Below are 19677 nucleotides of genomic sequence, written 5' to 3'. Positions count from 1 at the left end.
GGAAAACTCCACGGAGCCCTCCACACAACACGCCACACAGCGGTTGTGCAGGAACTGTCCTCTGCACAGCATAGATATTCAGCATGCAGTGTTTTCTTTTTTAAAAAAACCTCCACTGTGAGGTGATTTTCCTACCAGACAACACATTTCTCAATAGTGGTGTAAAAACTCCATCTTGGAGCTCTAAAACCACCATTGAGAAACATGTTGTCTGAACTGAGTCAACATGAGTTGTGCTAATCTGGCTTCAGTGCAGGACACCAGGGATTGTCAAACAGGTAGAAGTAGGGGTGGGAAGGGAGATAGGAAAGGAATCCCTCTTTTATTGTGCTGTATTTTACTGTCTTAATCATTGTGAACATCCCACTCAGCTTTGAGTATTGGGTGGTATAGAAATGTAATAAATAGATAAATATTGATACATTTGAAAAAGGGTACCTATAAATATGAGTGCCTCATTCAAACACTTGCAGCCATTTGCAGTGAGAACAATTTCAAAGGCCCACCTCCTCCTCCCCCTTCCCCAGCCTCCCCCTCCCCTGCAAGGGCACCCAAACTTTATCCATTGTTGGCAAGGGGGAAGCAGTGGCAAAGGCGGCAGTGGGCGCACCAATTCCCCAGCGGACCATCCTGGAATGTCTACTGCTGCAAGTAAGTCACTGAGCCCATGGGGAGCAGGGGAAGAGAGTGGGGGTTTGTGGGGGCTTGAACCAGGTTCTCCCAAAAGGCTTCAGCTTCTGTGAGCATCTGACTTGGGCGTTCACAAAATGGCGGCATTTTTTGGATTGAACGTCAAGATGCTGAGAACATAAGAAGTGCCCTGCTGGATCAGACCAAGGGACCATGTAGTGCAGCACTCTGTTCACACAGTGGCCAACCAGCTGCAGCCAGGGAACAACAAAGCAGGACATGGTGCAACAACATCCACCCACCCATGTGCCCCAGCAACTGGTACACACAGGCTTAGTGCCTCAAATACTGGAGGTAGCACACAACCATCAGCTACTGCTTGGCCTCTTGTCTTTTTTTTTTTAAATGGAGATGCCAGGAATTATGCTTTACAAAATGCAAAGGGAGAAGTCCCTGCCTCAAGAATCTTACAATCTAAAATTCTGAATAGGGGAGGCAACAGGGAGGCAGAGTAAACAGGGCAGGACTGCTATGCATGTACTTTAGTTATATGTACTTAGCCTTCATTAGAGAAGGGTAGGCTAAAGCAGTGTGATAGTTTTAGATTCACCACACACACACATATACACACACACTTTGGAAGGGGACAGGAAAGATGTTGAGATTTAAGAATCAGAGTGTATCATTAGGGATGTCTGTCACTGGGAATTTCCATTACTTTTTGGACTTGACAGAGTTTCGCAGGATGTACCGCTTGATTTGTGTTTGCGAGCCAAACTGTGGGCTTTCCTCCAGAACTCCAGGAACATTTTAGTGCATTTCCCCCCCACAGGTTCTGCAATTTGCGCACATTTCTGAACAATTTGCACACATTTCTGAACAATTTGTGCAAATTGCTCAGAAATGTGTGCAAGTTGTAGAAACTGCTGCCACCCACGCCCCCGTTGTGCAAAATGCCCAGAAAATCCACCAACCAGCCCGATTATCTGAAGACCAAGTCAGGAACTGGAATGTAGTCTGCACAGCCGAACCTAGGTAAACCTATCGAAATCCACCCCACAAAAGGAATTTTTCAGACATCTCTAACTGTCATGAGGATTCATGTGATAACTCAAGGTGGGCAAAGGATGAAAACCAAATCTCACTGTTGTTTTATTGGTGTTCCTTTCGGACAGGCCCAGCAGCACATCACGACGGATCGCACAGGGAGTCATCGGCGACAGCAAGCCTACATCACTCCGACAATTGCTCAGGCGCCCTATTCCTTCCCACACAACAGCCCCAGCCATGGCACGGTCCATCCTCACCTGGCTGCGGCCGCCGCTGCTCACCTCCCCACTCAACCTCATCTCTACACGTACACTGCGCCTGCCGCTCTGGGTTCCACAGGCACCGTCGCCCATTTGGTGGCTTCCCAAGGTTCGGCTCGTCATGCTGTACAACACACTACATACCCAGCCAGCATCGTCCACCAAGTCCCGGTCAGCATGGGCCCTCGTGTCCTCCCATCACCCACCATCCACCCGAGTCAATATCAGGCTCAGTTTGCCCACCAGACCTATATCAGTGCGTCTCCAGCCTCAGTCTACACTGGATATCCCCTGAGCCCCGCTAAGGTCAACCAGTACCCTTACATCTAAACACTGGAATGAGAAAGAGACACGGCACACGTGGAGGGGAACGAGGCTGCTTTTATACTGAAGAACATTTCAGGCAAAGGAACAATGCAATGGGAGACTCAAACAAAACTTGAACAAAGGAGACTTTTGAGGAAGAAAGGAGAGAAAAGGCGATACCAGTCCTACACTTTTTATTTAAAAAAATATATAAGAAAAAAAAAGAATAAAAAGAATGAAAAACAAACATACAAAAAAACAACAACATTCTGCACCAAACCACATAGTGGTAGAAACAAAAGGACCATCGTTGTCTGGTCCTGTTTTTGGATAACTTCACCAATAGACTTTTACAGATTATTTTCATCTGATTACAGGAGACTACATTTAGGAATTTGCTGTTCAAACCTCCTAATACAAAGTTTCATACGTGTTTAGGTATATTTTTTTTAAAATCAAACCAAGATGCATACAAATTAGGGATTTATCCAGAATTTCAAAAGGGTTATCGCTTTGTCATTGCACTGGTCGCTGTAACCCAAAATAAAAAAAAGACAATAAAAAGTGTGATGTGTTTTCTGTTGGGAGGATCAACAGAGGAACCAGCCAAGGATGAGGGGAGTTTTGGATTTTTCCAGCTCTCTCAATCTCAGGCTTAGCAGTACCAGTAGGTGGAGGGGGGGGGGGCAGGGAACACACACACTAAGCAGAAAACACGATCTGGTGGAATTGGGCGGGGGGGAATGGGGATATTTGTTTTTACTCTGAGCACCCTGGATAAATCCCTGAGAAATGTTATTCTTAAAAGAAACGTCTTTAATAATGAACAATAGAATCTCATCTTCCTTACTTGGAAATACTTTTCTTTCTTTCTTTCTTTTTTTGGATAACCCTTCACATTTGGCAGCCCAATCCTAACATTCCCCTGCTCCAGCAGATAAATGCTTATGGTGGGCTGTGCGGATTGCCAATTCATCGCGGTGTCACAAAGCGTGACATCAAGCTAACATCGCCGTGACATCTCACCGGTGTCATGAGCAGGTACACAATCCTAAATGTTTAGGATTGGGCTGTTAGTGTAGGAGTAGAGGTTCTAGCTGGCCCTTGGTAGAATGTAGCACTATACCATACATACACCCTTTTTTCTACTTTGTGTTAAACTCCAGTGATACCAATAGAACTATTCCTCAATGTGATTGCACAAAAAAGTGATATAACATAGGCATGTAACAAATGTGATTGTCCAGGTATATATGTGTGTGTGAGTGTGTGTGTGTGTGTGCGCATGTGCGCGCTGATGCTGCCTTCTCTTGTGGTGTGGTCCTCAGCACAGCCATTACAAACTGTCACAGTCTTAGTTTTACATCATTCCCTTGTAGTGCCTTACCAAACTCCAGTTGCGGTTTTAAGGGTTTACTTCCACTGGTACTCCTAGAAACTGACTGAGGCTGGTTGGAATTTAATCTCAGCTCTTTTTCTTCTTTTTAGTGTTCTTTATTGTTGCTTTCCTTCTTCTATACCTTTTGTTTTGATATTGTCTTTCTTGGGTAAGTTGCAAGGGTCAAGGGTGGGGCTGTGGGAATTTGGCTGGAATGTAAAAATAAATTAAAAAATGGGCAGGCCTAGGAAGGTTTTATGGGAATTGAAGTGACTGGACTGGTTGTTCGGCCCTAAAGCAGCTTTCCAAGTGGTTCCATTTTGTTGATGGGGTTATTGATTGAATTTTCTATCCGGATGTTTAGCTTCCCCCATAATTCTTTGCAGTTTAGTATTCTTACTAAAGTATAAATAGAACGGGGTGGGGGCTCCTAGGCTGGCTTCGTAGTACCTCAAACGTAGGTACTACATACATAGTACCTCATGTTAAATTGTTATGTCTGAAGTGGGGGTGGGGAGTTGATTACATGGGAAGGACTCTATATATTTTCACTTGAATGCTTTCAGTGGGAAAAAAAATATGAGAATGAGAGGAATTCTTTCTAGAGCATCAGACTCAGGTTTGCTCCAGAAGTTATTTTTCTGGAGAAGAGATTGCACTGGCACCTGAGCAGGTTGGGCCGTTGAATAAGGCCCCGGCACTACCTCGGGCTGGGCTATGCTATCTTCACAGGAGGCCTAGGCCCAATTCCCAGAAGTAGGGGCTTAATCCCTTTTAGGTGGTATGTGCTGAAGCTCCATCATCTATGAAATCGCGGAGCTAGACCTGACTTGGAGACACCGTGGTGATAGCCATCATGGTTTAGAATCTAAACTTTAAATGGTGTTTTCTTCACTTCCTCCCACCTCATTCTTCCTGTGTTTTTTTTTTTTTAAAAATGTTCAGATTTGCTGGCTGGATTGTGTATCCTCAGCTCCAAACAGTCTGAACTACCTTGTTTAAAAATAATAATAAATAAAGGTTTCCAAAGAGAAGCTTTTCTACAGTGAAAAAAGTCAAAGGGTCGAGGGAAATTCTACCGCTATAATGCAAGTGGGTGTTTCTTCTATGTCAGTGCTTAGTATTTCCCCCCTGTGGAGCTTTACTTGTATTGGTGGTCTGAGACTTGTGGTAAAACAGGATGAATGCCTGCATAGCATCTTGGTACCACTACAGCTGTATTTGTGACTTCAGAAAAGGAGTGTTTAGGCAATATGGTAAGATGTTGGGATAAGGCAGGTCAGTTAGCTGAGAGAAGAGGGAGGGGTCCCAGGGATGGTTAAGGCGAAAAGGTTTCTCAAGAGGTAAGTTGGCAAGAAAGACAAGCACAGTTGTAAGATCCGGAAACGGGCGCGCATGCTTCGCCTGGAGGAAAGAAAGGCTCTCATCATGAATACTTTGTTGGACACAAGTTATTCTTCTGAGGCAAACTCTCAAACAAACCCTTTCTTTTTGCCATTTTCAAACTGAGTGCCATGTTACATTTTTATTTTTCTCCCTTTGTCCCCCTAAGCATAGTAATGCAAATACCAGCTTGATCTTTCATTGGTTCATGCACCTTACATCTTCTTGTTATGAAGAAAACCCTTTCCAGTTGCTATCCCGGTAAAAAAAATCCTCTGCTTTATCAGTGTACTGCATTCCTCTCCCGTCTCATCACATTTGGAATGGAAGCTTCATGCTGCTTGTGTCATTGACAGGAAGGATATTGTTTTGTTATTATTGTATTATTAATTTTAATATGTTATAATTATATTTTATTCTTTGTTTTAATTGCACATGCATTCCTGCATCTTTGTATTATTATTATTTTCTCTTAATACGGTATTGGTTGTTAATTAAGTAGTTTTTTTCTGTGTCAGTGATATCAGAAAGCTTGTCACATAGGTAGGTTTTGCAGGGAAAGGGAGACAGAGGGACACTCTGGTTAGGAGAGGAACCAAGGTGTAGGCCCACTTGAGATGTAATGGCAAATCATGGCTTCCTGCTATATGAATGAACTATAGTGAGCCTCAGGCTCGGATGCTGTACTCTAGTCTTTCACATGAGCAAGGAAAGGATCGGAAGCATTCACTTCCGGTTTTAAACGAGCCACAATTCTCCGTGATGTCCAAACTCAGGAAACTGTGGTTTGTTCACTACTGTTACTGAGATCGTCAGGATCTGAAACTATGGTTTGACCATAGTTTCAGATCCTGACTTGAAACTATAGCATTGAGCATTGAGCATTGAGCATAGCATTGAGCAGGGGGTTGGACTCGATGGCCTTGTAGGCCCCTTCCAACTCTGCTATTCTATGATTCTATGACCCTAGTTTGTTCTTTCCAATGATAGTTTAAACAAACCACAGTTCTCCAAGTTTAAATATTATGAGGCACTCTGGTTACTTTAAAACCAGAAACAGATGCTTCCCGTCTCCTCTGGTACGCGAAAGAGCTGCAGAGGGGAAGGAGAAGTATGTGAGCCCAAGACTTGCTGTGGCTTTTTAACATAGGAAATCATGGCTTCCTATTAGATCTGAACTGTGCCATATTACGGCGATTATACAATGACACAGTTTCTGGATACCTTTACATGGTATCTTCACATTGGCAGAAGTGTGCTCTTTTAGGCAAAACCCAAACAACTACTGGATTCAGAACTGGATTCAAGAAGGATACTAGGATCATGGAGACACTTTAATCTCACATTGTCTGATCAGTTGCTGTGATATCAAAATAAATTAATAGGCCAAACCCACAACCCTTTATTACAGAGTTGAAGGTGTCCTGTAATAAACTAGTTATGTTTCCCACTTTAAAAGCCCAGTGGCAGCTGGGAGGAAGGCTCTGTCGTCCTAGAGCCAGCTGAAGAGAAGCCATGGTCCAATGACTCAAGATGTTGACTAGGTAAAAACTGAAGAACTCCAGAATTCAAGATAAGACATGGTATGTTCTGCCCCTTAATGTTCAAAATTAAAGGCTTAATCATATGGCCAAAATAGTTTGCATTTCCTCCTTCTCAAAGTATTTTTTTCTTATAATTAATACTTGTGAATATTTTTGCTCATTGTACAAAATGATGATATTCTCTTTTTAAGTAAAAAGTCATTCTATTCTTATTTTTAACTACAAAACTTAAGAGTGTTGATTGTCTTCTACAGCATGTTATCTGGCAGAGCATGTTCTTAAGGTGCAGCATCTTGGCATATTTGATGAATTACTATTTATTGGTCTACCAGGAATGTATGTGATTGGCTGATTTGTGGCAAGAAAGGAACGAAGAGCTCGTTTTAATTACGCACTCTGAAATGTTTTATTTATATATTTTACCTCTCTGTCATTTTCATTATAGAATGATTTCAATAATATAGGAACAGGACACCTAAGGGCTTTTGATGTAGAGGCGAAAAAATTCATAGTGCAGGAAGAGTTTCTCCCACCACCACACACCTGGGTTGAAAAAGAATTGTACTCTTGACAGAATAGTTAGAGGGTGGATTAGTTATAGAGGTGAGAATGAGGTGAGGAGGTAGTTGGCCTCCACAGATGTTGATGGACTGCAATTCCCAACTGATCTAGCCAGCATAATCAGTGGTGAGGACTGATGGAATTTTCAGTCCTGCAACATCTGGAGGTCCACATGTTCCCCATCCCTGTGCTATACCAACAGGAGAATTATGGGTTTCTTCTAGACAAGGAGATGTTTTATTGAATATAGTAAACTACTGCAGTGATTTTTAGGAACAAAGCAGTGAAGACAATCCTTAATTGTACCTAGCTTAGCTTTCCCCCAACCTGGCACTCTCCATATACAGTATGTTTGACTACAACTCCCAGCCAGCATGTATCTAGTGGTCAAGGATAATGGGAGTTGTAGCGCAAAACATCTGGAGGGCACCCAATTGGGGAAGCCTACATTAGATTAATCACTTTCTGATGTACTGTGTTGTTAAGAGGCAGAGAGCCTTATCCAGGTCTGGCCCTACCATTAGGCAGAGTGAAGCGCTCGCCTTAGGCGTCAGATGCTGAGAGGTGGGGAATAGCAATGAGGTGTTGGGCGACAGAGCTGTGTATACTACTTGGCCTCCCCTGTGTCCCCTAAGCTAGCTTGAGGCCCTCAGGAGCGATGAAGGACACTATTGATTGCCAGTGCTGAAGTAAGATTTAACTGCGATTCCAGTCCATTTGGTTTCTGTACATGGAATGGGGGGCACCATTTTGTCATTTGTTTCAGGCAGCAAAATATTTTGGGGAAGGGTTGGCTGTATCCAATGTTTCACATGCACCAGCGGGACCTACCACTAGCTAGCGCTTCCTAAAGTAACCAGAAACAAGCCAAGTTTCCGAAACGGGTCAGCAGAGCTCTACTGACGTGTCCTGTTCCAGAAAGTAGCATTTTGACTTGTTTCTGGGGTTGTTCCAGGAAGTGCTAACTCCCTGTTGTACTGACAGTGGTTCCCGCTGGTGCATCATAATCAGCAAAGGCACACAGGCAGCATTGGATACTGCCCAGAAATTAGGCTGGGAATTAGGTAAAGAGTGATTTGTCCAATGAGAATGATTTCTCTAATGAGCCTTTCCCCAACGTGGTTCCCCCCAGATGTATTGGACAACAACTCCTATCATCCCTGAGCACTGGTCACACACTAGCTGGTGATGATGGGCTTTGTAGTCATATGGTGCTAGGTCAGGGAAAGCTGGCCTACAACCTGAATTGGAGGGAAATGATATTGCTATGTTTGTTTTGTTTTGACATAACCTTTGGAGTTCTTTGTGAGTCTGTGGGGAAAGCTGCTTAAAATCTGTGAAAGGATGTGACAATTTAGCTGTAGCATAGCTGCGCACCCACAAGGAAATTCAGGCTGCAATCCCATCCGCACTTACTTGGGAATCAGTCCCATTGAACATCATCTGCTTTTTTGTCTTGGTAGGCGTCAATACGACTGCACTGTGAAGCTGCTGTAGGATTTTTGAGAAAGAATATACACACAGTGGCCCCATTCTGAAGACATCTTAAACCATGACTTTAACCATGGCGGTTAAGCCAGAAAGCCAGGCTATGTTCAGAAGACACTTTAAACCATGGCTTTAACCATGGTGAATAAGGCAAAAAGCCTTATTCACCGTGGTTAAATCTGTGGTTTAAGGTGTCTTCTGAACATGGCCTGGCTTTCTGGCTTAACCACCATGGTTAAAGTCATGGTTCAAGGTATCTTCTGAATGGGGCCAGTAAAATGTTTAGCCCTTTCTCTGACCAGAGCAGTTTCCTTATGTAGGAAGGAGAAAGAGATGATTAGACACACCATTTTTATTTCCTTGTGGTTCCTGACAATTTGTACTACCAATATTGATTCCAAATTATATGCAGTGAAGGAGCCACTTAACAAATGGAAACCATGCAGAAGACCTGGATCTACTCCCTTCCCTGCCCCCCGACAGTGCTTATCAACAAAATGCCATTGTTTTGAAGGAGTAATTCCAGTTTCAGTGAACCTGACCCTGCAGCCAGCAAAATTTAATATTTTTCCTCCCAACCCCAACTTAGTAGCTCTGTCACAAAACAGCCCAACAAAATAATACTGTCTCCCCTTGTTTCCTTCCATGCGTTTTTAAGGGAGTATGCCTCAGAGTTTGGCTTGCAAAGAAATTTGAATTCACCAAATTTGAAGGGAAATTAAAACCCATGTCTTTCTTTAACCAAAGAATTTTTTTTTAAAGATGAATAAATATGTAAATTAGAGTGTGTCTCTGCTCACTAAGGAATTCAGTCATGTTAGGACTTTTGGGACAATGAATAATATGGAATGCCATTTTCCTTTCTGTTGCCCAGTAGGTGTCTGGTGAAGGGGAGATGGACGCTTGTGTTTATTTAATTGTTCTTAACAGAAATTGATTAAAAATGTATTTTATCATCCATGGCAATTACTATAGAGTACAAATTCACCAAGCTGCCTATTAGAGCTAAGCTTCTGTAAATTCCTTTCATTTCTGTGAGATGTGACCTTCATGCCACATAGTAACCAGTATCTACTGTCTGGGTCAGAGTCAGTGCAGCACTGAAGACTAAGTTGGAGGGTTACTTAACTGCACAAGATCAGTAGGTGAAATGCTTCACCAGCCCAAATGTGAGAATTTGAATGCCTAGGGATCAACTCCGGTTTCCTTGAGCAAGATCTGTCTTTTAGAGGATTCACGAAGAAGTCTTTTTCTACTCTGCCAATGTTGCCACTGCCCTCAAGTTAACACGTGATGCACCTTTCCCCCACCTTGATGATTTCCAGATATGTTGGATTACAACTCTCATAGTTCCCAGCCAGTCTGTTGGCTGGGAATGTTGGGGAATGTAGTCCAACACATCTGGACAATAACAGGTTGGGGAAGGCTGACTTCATGCTTGCTCTGCCCTTGCCTAGCCCTCATCCTATAGGTGATGCTTTAGGCCAGTAAATTGTATACTCATGGACTCCTGCTGCCTTTTTGAAAATCCCCCTGGTCATTTCTGTGGACAACCTGTATATTGCAGTGTTGTGGTACATCTTCTGGGCCTTTTTGTGTCTGGTTTTCTTTGGTTCCTGTGAGTTATAGGTCTTTGTGCCTGTAGCAGGAGTGACAGGACGAGGCACACTTAAACCTTAACACCCTTGCTCCCTCTTTCTTACCCAGTGCCTCGAGGAATCCTGATTGTATAGATGCCTAGTACATAAGCTAAGACTTACTTGGTCCCATGTTAATCAAATTGAGCAAAGTATCCTTCATCCTACAGGACATGTACAGTAATACGAGTTGCTGTGTCCCAGGTCATTGCTGCAATATTTTACATGAGGCACAGCTTTCTTGGTGCTGCTTTGGAATTGGGTCATGACTACACCACTTTCTGAATAGACTGCTGTGTTCTATCATCACTTTGGGTAGCTGGATTGCATTGTAATTTGTATTGAAGTCATGTCATTGTAAGGGTTGGGTTCATACCAGTTGGTTAAAAAACTGGGTTTGTTTCTATAGATAATTAATCCCATCCTTATTTGGTAGTGGTGGTGTGATGGTGGTGGTGCAGGGAAAAACAGCCCCATAAGAATGCTTATGTGTTTGCAGGATTTTCCAAGCTGGGTAAGCAAAAGGGTGATACCAGTGAATGTAAAAAATAAAAATAAAAAATCTTATAGCAGAAGAAAACACTTATGTAGCAAGTATGTAATTTTGAGTGGGCAATTAGTGAACGTCGTCAGGAGCCTCCAATACCTTGTTTTCTTTCTGAAAATAGCAAATAAGAGTGAAACTCTCGTTTCTCATGTACGGGTTAGTATTGTCCTTCCAGTTTTAGCAGTGCTGCTATACCAGACTTGACATGTGCATATTAAGATAAATAAAGTTGTATATTAATCTTTTGCTTAATGTAGTTAAACCAAGAAAGGCAATACTAAAGGCATATTTTTTCCAAATATGATATTTTTACTGCACTGATAAATATTGTAACATCTCTAATCCTAACTCTTCAGCTGATGGGGAAGCTGCATGCCAGTTCACCCAAATACTTGTGTGTGAATGGTACCTAGGGGCATCGCCTTCCTTCCTTCCTTCTTTCCTCATTTCCCTCCTTCCTCCTCCCTTTCTCCCAGAGGTGGGACAACACTGCTGAAAGCAAGAGAAATGTCTATCTCACTTTCGGTACAAAGCCAAGGACTTACTAAGGTGTTAGGATGAAGCAGATAATAACAGAGAGATATTTGTTTGTTTGTTTTAAGTCAATAAATTATGAGGCAATTTGAAATATTTTGGTCTGGAATTTCTATTAGAAAATATATGCATTTACCATCCATCTTATTTTTATTTTTTTATTTCCTCACTAGTTTTTTTTCATTTTTCCTTGTTTTCTATGGTTCTAGAGTAGTCTCTCTGTGTTCTAGATGTTTCTAACTTCCTAGAACTCACTGACTCCACTGGAAGCAAACCCACCTGATTAGGATTCTGGAATTCAAGTTGGATTAACTGGGATACTAGAATTCTGACAGAACACTTTGTTTTATATATAAAGAAGGATTAAAATACTTATCTTACAAAAACTGTGACCTAATGGCAATAATTACCTCAAACGTGGGCATTCATCTTGGTTTTAGCCTTTTTTCCTGAAAACATGTAGCCAGTTTGAATTTGGAGTTTAAAGATATATAAATTATACTTATCTGTATGGGCAGAATATTGATTAATGCCCACTCTGGTCATTGTTGCTTTGAGTGATTCTTTAAAAATAAAATGATGAAACCAAGGATTAAATTGCTTTTTATGTATTTTAATTAATTGTGATGTTGAAATGCACATGTAATTATGTATGTTCATAGCTACTGTAAAGTGCTTCGGCCTTCTCGAAGATATCTAATGAATCACATTTTAAACCAATATGAACTGATCAGACTGTGGCTACTAAAAGATTTCTGGCTACATTTTATAGTTATAGTGTTTTATAGTTTACATTTAAACTGGTACTTTCTAACTAAATGTTCTGTTTTTAATGGTATCTTCAAAATCTCAACACTACTATCCCTTTACATGTTTATTTTGCCCTTTTAAAAACAGAAGTAGAAGTGTGTCTTCAAATATGTACATTCTGTTCTGAGATATAACATAGTAGTAGAAAGTCAGATCAGATAAAATAATTCCAAAGTTAAGAATAAAAATCACTCCATGCATGTTGAAAGTATAGCAAGTATAGTCCAACAGATGACTTATTTATTTTTTAATTTAAAAGAAAAAAAATGAAACTCTTGGGGATGAATTAGGAAGCACAATAATTCCCAACTAGCTATTCCATTGGCAATCCTAAACAAACTTACCAGGGAGTAAACCCCAGTGAACACACTGGGACTTACTTCTGAGTAAAAATGTGTAGGATTGCATTGTTAAGATCCTAACTTGAGCAGAAATACCTGTATGATAAGAACGAAGGTATTCAGAGCTAGGGATGGATTGTATAGCTGAGTGACTCAGAGCTAGTTCACATAGATGTGTCATTACGTGTCTGCGGGCTCTATAATCACATGAAGCAGAATCATGATGATTTTAGATGTTGTAAAAATGGCAATCATGGATTACAGGTGCATTATGCATGACCTTTAGTTGAAAATCTTAGAAGCACTGTGCTCAGTACGTCTCATCCCACACCTCGGTGTTGATCAATTGGCACGCTAACCGTGGAAATATTTCAATGCAGGAATAGTCACTAGTACCTCACGTGCATGTCCACAGTAGGGAGGCTGATGATGAAGTCCTCAAATATTGAATGATTGGTTCCTAAGACAACAAATCCTTGAATTGTTTTGGAAAACAATGACAGTGCTGTAATTTTGTTATTGTGCATTTCTCTCTCCTATATATTACCTTATACTTGTCACTCTAGATCTACTTTGAACCCCTAAACTAATTATGATGAAGAACTTGACCAGCTCCTTGTAAATTTAATTTGCCTGTTAGCCAATGACAGTATTGGATGCTGTTTCCATATTATTGATTGTAGTGAATTATGTGTTTGGATGTAAACAGTCTTTTGGTTTCTTCTTTTCGCTTTTAGTTCCACGTATATCTGTTTATATGTGGGGGTTTTTTTCTTTCAGTCACGTAACCTAACCTATTAATATAAATGGAAACGTTCTGCTGGGCAAAGAGGTATTTTTAGACAGTAAACGTTCAGGAAATGGCACAAAAATAATGATATCTGAACAGCTGAGCTTCATTGTGGAGTTGACAATCTCAGCAAAGTTCCTTGCATTGTTCAGTGTGGCAGATTAATAGGTTACAAGAAAAGGGAAAAATATATTGCTTTTAGGCCCCTGTTAAAAATAAGTATTCTCACTGGATTCATTGGAAGACCCCCTGCCCCTTCAAGAAATCCATTTAAAGACACGGTATCCACATTATAGCTCACTTTACCAAAGTGATAACTTGGCATATGGCTGGGTCATCATTTTAAAAGCTGAATGGAAAGCCTGTTGTGATTGCAGACCTTAAGAGAACTGGAAGAGATTGGCTTCTGTAGCTCCTTTAGCACAGTTAACAGCAACTAACCCATTTATTACCCTTAGCAACCGCTTGTTCTTCCTTTTATATCAAAGCTAGCCTTGGAAATTTCAGCATATTCATTTCCAGGAGCTACAGTTTTTCTTTTTTAAAAACCCTGGGCTTGGAGTCTGTAAAGCATGAAAGGGTTTTTTTAACACGGCAGATCCATATTAGAATCTGCATGGTTATAGCACCTCTGTCCTCAGAAAGGGGAATATGCTCTTCCACACTTCCCCTTTGGGGTGGTTACATACAACACTTTCTATCTTTTTAGTCTACTAAATTGGGATTTTTCTTCTCAAAGTGATGTTTCCATGGGCATTCCAAGGCACAGCTTTTTGGGGTGCAGAAAGTATCTCATAACTTGTGCTTCACCATCTTAGTAAAAAAAATAAAACAGGCATTTTCTGTGCCAAAATCGTACACACCCAAAATTGGAATGTATAATCTGTGTAAATTCTATACAATTTTTTTTTCCAAACGAGAGGAAGACAATAGCTTTATTAGAAAGGGGAGAAAGAAAAGAAGTATCTCTACAGTTGAGAGTCTTATGTTGTGGTAGTTAAAAGAACACAAATGGGGAAGTATTTGTGAATATTTGGGTTCTTTTGACATAATTATTGCCCATAAACCCAATATGCTCCAAATGGTAAGGAAAACATATACTACACATGAACTGTTTAAAAAAAGAAGAGAGGGCAAAACCTTACAAAATACAAAGAAAAGTCACCTCCCTACCCTCTCAACTGATGGATACTTTGAAGGGTTCACTTTTCTATTTACAGTATCATCTCTGTTCAAAAACCCCATGAAAGCCCTGATTGGTTGTATTCTTTCACTGTATGGTTCTGTATTGAGTGTTAATCCATGTTAAAACTTCGTGAAAATTATTGTGTGCAACAGTATTTTCTTGTGTATTGTTTATTTTTTTTCCTTTTCTGTGAATTGTCCCCTTTTTTTCCTTTATTTTTTCCCCTTTTGTTATTTTTTTTCTTCCTTCTGGTAATGTCTTTGAAAAAAAAAAAAAACCAGAAAAGAAACTGATGTGTTGTAGAACTATATGTAACCTACTCCTTAGTCTCATATTATAGGTATGTTATAAGAATGGATATTTTACTTGGCTTTAGAATGTTTTACAAGAAAACTAATTCTTAACCAATCAAGTTCTTGCTACTAAAAAAAAAAAAAATGCTTGTGTTTCTCATCATGACGTTGTGTGCTTCTAATTAATAATCATTTTCGTTGTAGAAAAATGGAGTGAATTTATATTAGACTTGAAAACTAATAATAGCATTGTAAATTTATGAGATGATTTTAACAGAAAAAAACATTATAGAAGAATATAGTTATTTTAACTGTAATATTACTAACTGTAGGGTGAGAAAGGGGCTCCCGTTGTGGTGAACTATGTTATAGCTTGTTATTCACAGTTTCTTTTTGATCATTTTTTCGGTCTCTGAGGTGAAACGAGTTATTAATCAGAATTTGTAAACTCACATATGCATATTGTATATGTGTAGAAATGTAATCACACTTTGTCTTGGAATTACATTAAACTGTTTTAAATCACTGCTCTGTCTGCTTGTCTTTTAACTGGCATGAGTGTGTATAATTCCTTTTGGACTTGCTTTTAAATTCTTCTAAAGTCTTGGGAACAGTCTGAAGTAAAAGAATTTGGAAGCAGAGCCTACAAGGTCCCTCACTTCTAATTAGTATGCCATGCCTTGAGTTAATATTTTGTCTGAACGCAGTGCATTTTCTGCTGGCTGAGTTATGGTGTTGTGTGAACGTAGCACGTTCTCTGCAGGGTGGCTGGTTGGTTAACTATGCAGTGTGGTTTATTTTTCTCGAACAAGCCACCTTGATTACCCAGGGCTTGTTGGTGGGTTGTTCAGGTTAACTACCCACACAGCATGGTGAATGAGCACCCTGCGGAAAAAGCCCTGTGCTGTGTTCAGACAACACGTTAACCCACAGTTCAACAACAACAGACCACACTGAGTGGGTTAACGTGTTGTGTGTACCCAGCCATTGTCTCATTTCCCATAGTCAGTGAACTGTTGGATTAGGAATATCAACAGCTTTCTGAGAAGATATTTTTCTGTCTGTCTTTCCTCTACCCATTGAGGTTCTAAATTTTAATACTTTATTTATTATATCCTCCCCATCCACAACCACAACATTTCTGACAGGACTGGCTCCCAAAGCACAGAGTTAAAAATCCATAAAAAGCTACAATCTAATCCAGGATATGTTTGTGTGGTCAATTTCTTGTAACTCCTGGTGTTTGGATATTCAATTATTGATTTAAAACATTTTTAGCCCGTATTATTATTATTATTATTATTATTATTATTATTATTATTATTATTTCAGGCTCCTCCCTCCAGCAGCAGGGAGAAGAAGGAAATGAAGAAGGATTCTGGGGATGGCTGATGTTAAAAATGCCAACCCACATAAGCAGCCATTCCATGTTCTGCCCCCTGACAGCTAGGGATAGCCACTGTAGCCTGGAGAAGATGGTAGTTACCTACCATCTGAGCTTGATAACACTAATAACTCATGGGATTCTGATGGGTCTGTTGCACTTGGGGGTGCGGAGGTCTGATCTAGTTAACAATGCAATTCTGGTACTTACTCCCAAGCAAATTCTGTATAGGATTGCAGCCATAGAATTGTTATTTTTTTAAAAGCAGGAGCACTTTTTAAAGGAGATCTTTCTGCTCACTTCACCAGTATGATATAACAGAGAGCGTGCACACATGCACACACACACACCATTGACCTGTACATACACAAAAACCCAGCCCAATGAGGATTAAGCATATTGAGTAGTCATAGAATGCGGAGGGTTTGTTGTGTGGGATGGGAAATTGGGTGGGTAGGTGGGTCGGGGTGAATAGAATGGCATATTCTGAAAAAAGGCATAGCTGGAACATTGCATTCCACCTTGCTAAATTTTATTGCAAATGTTACTCGTGTTTGTCATCATAGTAACAGATCTACACCAAGCAGGATACGACACTTTGAAAATGGTTTGAAACTCTTTATGGAGTGTGTCCTGGGCCCCAACAGTTGTTGAAGAGCAATGGGCCCAAGACTGAGTCATGCGGTATCCTGCTTGTTACCTCCCTCCAGTTTGAGAAGGTACCATTGATTAGCACTCTTTGAATCCGATTCTGTAGCCAACTGTGGATCCACCTAATAGCTGTTCCATCTAGCCCACTTTTAGCTAGTTTGCTAATCAGAATGTCATGGAGTACTTTGTCAAAAGCTTTGCTGAAGTCAAGATATATTATGTCCACAGCATTCGCACAGTCCACAAGAGAAGTTACCCGATCAAAAAATGAGATCAAATTCATCTGGCAGGATTTGTTCTTGACAAATCCATGCTGGCTTCTAGTGATCACTGAATTGTTTCCAAGGTGCTTACAGACTGACTACTTTATAATCTGCTCCAAAATTTCCCCATGGATGGATGTCGGATTAACTGGTCTGTAGTTCCTAGGTGCCTCCTTTTTGCCCTTTTTGAAGATAGGTGCAACATTAGTACTCCTCCAGTCATTCGGCACTTCACCCATCTTCCATGATTTCGCAAAGATAATAGACAGTGGTTCTGAGAGTTCTTCTGCCAGGTCCTTTTTTTACTCTAGAATGCAGTTAATCGGGCCCTGGAGATTTGAACTCATTCAGAGAAATTAGATGTTCCTTGACCATTTGTTTATCAGTCTTAAGCTTCAATCCTGCTCTTTCAGCTTGTACTTCACTTTTTCCAGGGGCGGGGTCATAGACCTGCATTTGGGGAAATACGGAGCCAAAGTAGGAATTGAGCACTTCAGCTCCACTAAACATTTCTCCCTGATATAGAAGTTTGCTGGTTCTAATTTTTGAGCTGTGTTGATATTTTAATATTTTAGTTGTTTTGACTGTTATTTTATATAAAATGTTAGACTGTGAATTCTCTTGAGGGAATCAGTCAGACAAAAATATGGGGGTTAAATTGTATAAATAAATGGAGGTGGGGGAGCATTCAGAAACATGACTTCTTCAACTGCTGAAATAGGATAGTCCAGTATTTTATCCCCTCGGCCTACTTCTTCACTCTGTGTACCATGTAGATCGGCTCCTATAGCCTTGTTCATATCTCCTTTCCTTAGCTTGTCCAAACCTGGGTAAATGCTGGGTAAACATCTCACCTTTCAGGGAAATGGGGTAAAAGTACAATAGCTCAAGTATGATTTTCGTCCTGTGTTTAAAAGTTACCTCAGAAGTTACCTCAGATGTTGTGAAAGCTCAGTGTAAATACATTTCTGAATAAGATTCCCTCATCATTGTACATATGTGGTGTGTTCAGTATTTAAGGAAAACAAAAGTATTTTGATGTTTTAAATTACTAAAAAAAGTAAATTTGATTTGTTTAAAAATACATAGACTACAAAGTTTATAATCCTTTAAAAATGAGGCTTTGCATAAATTTGGGTTTTGCACATTAGTCATTGTATCTAGAATGCAAAATCATCATAACCTAAAGATGCAATCCTATGCATGCTTAATTAGCAGCAAGCCTGATTGAATTCACTGGGGTGCACTTCTGAGTAAACATGGATAGGATTGAACACTAAAATCCCTTGAAATTCTGTGACTTGTGCCAGTAGAGTGAAATTCAATTTAAGCTTGAAAATCTGTAGCTTCAAAATGAGATGCAGTTTTGATCATGCATAACCATAATGTGAGAGACCGAAGTTCACAATGTGCAGATTTTGTTGGTAGGGAAGTTCAGGAAGTTCTGCCTATTTTGCTCCATGTTGTATATTTGTTTAGGTGTATTTCTGTTTTGGTATTCTGCACTGTCAGCCTGTATCCAGCAGAGGATGCTAAGTACCTACTTCCTTAGACAATGAATGGACCATAGATAAGCCTAAATCTATTTTTAAACTCATGCACACTATCGTCATCTCTTCTACTGTAGTAATAATTGGATGCAAATTTTGCCCTCCTTCCATCTCATCACATGGAACATTGGTATAAATGTGCAATATAAACAAAATCTGCTTTTTCAAAGATTAATAAAATAGGGACACAAGTAAGAGAGCATTTTTAACCAAAAAAAAAAAAAATGTGAAGAGGTGGAAAACTTGACAATGAATAATCTTCTGGGTGGGGTAGGTTGTTCTAAATCAGGATTGCTAACTAGCCAGGATCTAAAGCCATAACTTATGCAATAAGGATGTAACACGAAACTCTACTTGGTTTTAAACCACTGAGTTTCTTGAGACTACGCTGGGGGAAGGGGAGGGTCATGTATGAACCTGATGCTCATTGCTATTTTGGCACAAGTGGGCCACTGATTTTATTTATTTAAATATGTGAATGGTGCTGTAGTGGGCCAGTACTGCATGGATCAATAGCCCTTTTCACATAAGGCTATGTGCAAGAGTAGCAATGAGCATCAGGCTCATGCACTGGCTAGGGTGACCATATGAAAAGGAGAAAAGGGCTCCTGTATCTTTAACAGTTGCATAGAAAATGGAATTTCAGCAGGTGTTATTTGTATATATGGACAACCTGGTGAAAATCCCTCTTCCTCACAACAGTTAAAGTGCAGGAGTTATACTAGAGTGACCAGATTTAAAAGAGGGCAGGGCACCTGCAGCTTCAACTGTTGTGATGAAGAGGAAATTTCACCAGATTCTCCATATATACAAATTACACCTGCTGAAATTTCCTTTTCAATACAACTGTTAAAGATACAGGAAACTGTCCTCCTTTTCATATGGTCACCCTAGCACTGGCACTTTTTCTTCTTTTTATTAATGGAGAAGTTGACAACATCTACCACACACCCCTCCTCCCTCAGAATTGCCTGTTTCCTCTGAGCTGAGTTGCAGTCCTCATAGTAGCTGGGGTATGTGTGTGAATTTTACCCACAACAATGTATTCCTAATTTCTTAACTGTTGTAACGCAAAGTAACGGCTTGATCTT

At 40.3% G+C, this 19677-nt stretch overlaps 1 protein-coding gene across 3 annotated transcripts in view; it reads left to right on the top strand.

Moving 5' to 3' along the window:
• HIPK2 (homeodomain interacting protein kinase 2) overlaps positions 1-9361 on the top strand; it is a 197653-nt gene extending 188292 nt beyond the window's left edge. For all 3 annotated transcript variants that reach the window (XM_063133341.1, XM_063133339.1, XM_063133340.1), the window contains exon 15: positions 1806-9361. In XM_063133341.1, the coding sequence (XP_062989411.1) occupies positions 1806-2270 (465 nt within the window). In that variant the 3' untranslated portion in view covers positions 2271-9361. The remainder of the gene's footprint in view (positions 1-1805) is intronic.
• Positions 9362-19677: the final 10316 nt, after the last annotated feature.

The sequence above is a fragment of the Elgaria multicarinata genome, chromosome 9 (assembly GCF_023053635.1).
Source record: "Elgaria multicarinata webbii isolate HBS135686 ecotype San Diego chromosome 9, rElgMul1.1.pri, whole genome shotgun sequence".
NCBI classification, from domain to species: Eukaryota; Metazoa; Chordata; class Lepidosauria; order Squamata; family Anguidae; genus Elgaria; species Elgaria multicarinata.
The sequence above is the reverse complement of the archived record's forward strand: the minus strand, read 5'-3'. Positions and strand labels throughout refer to the sequence as shown.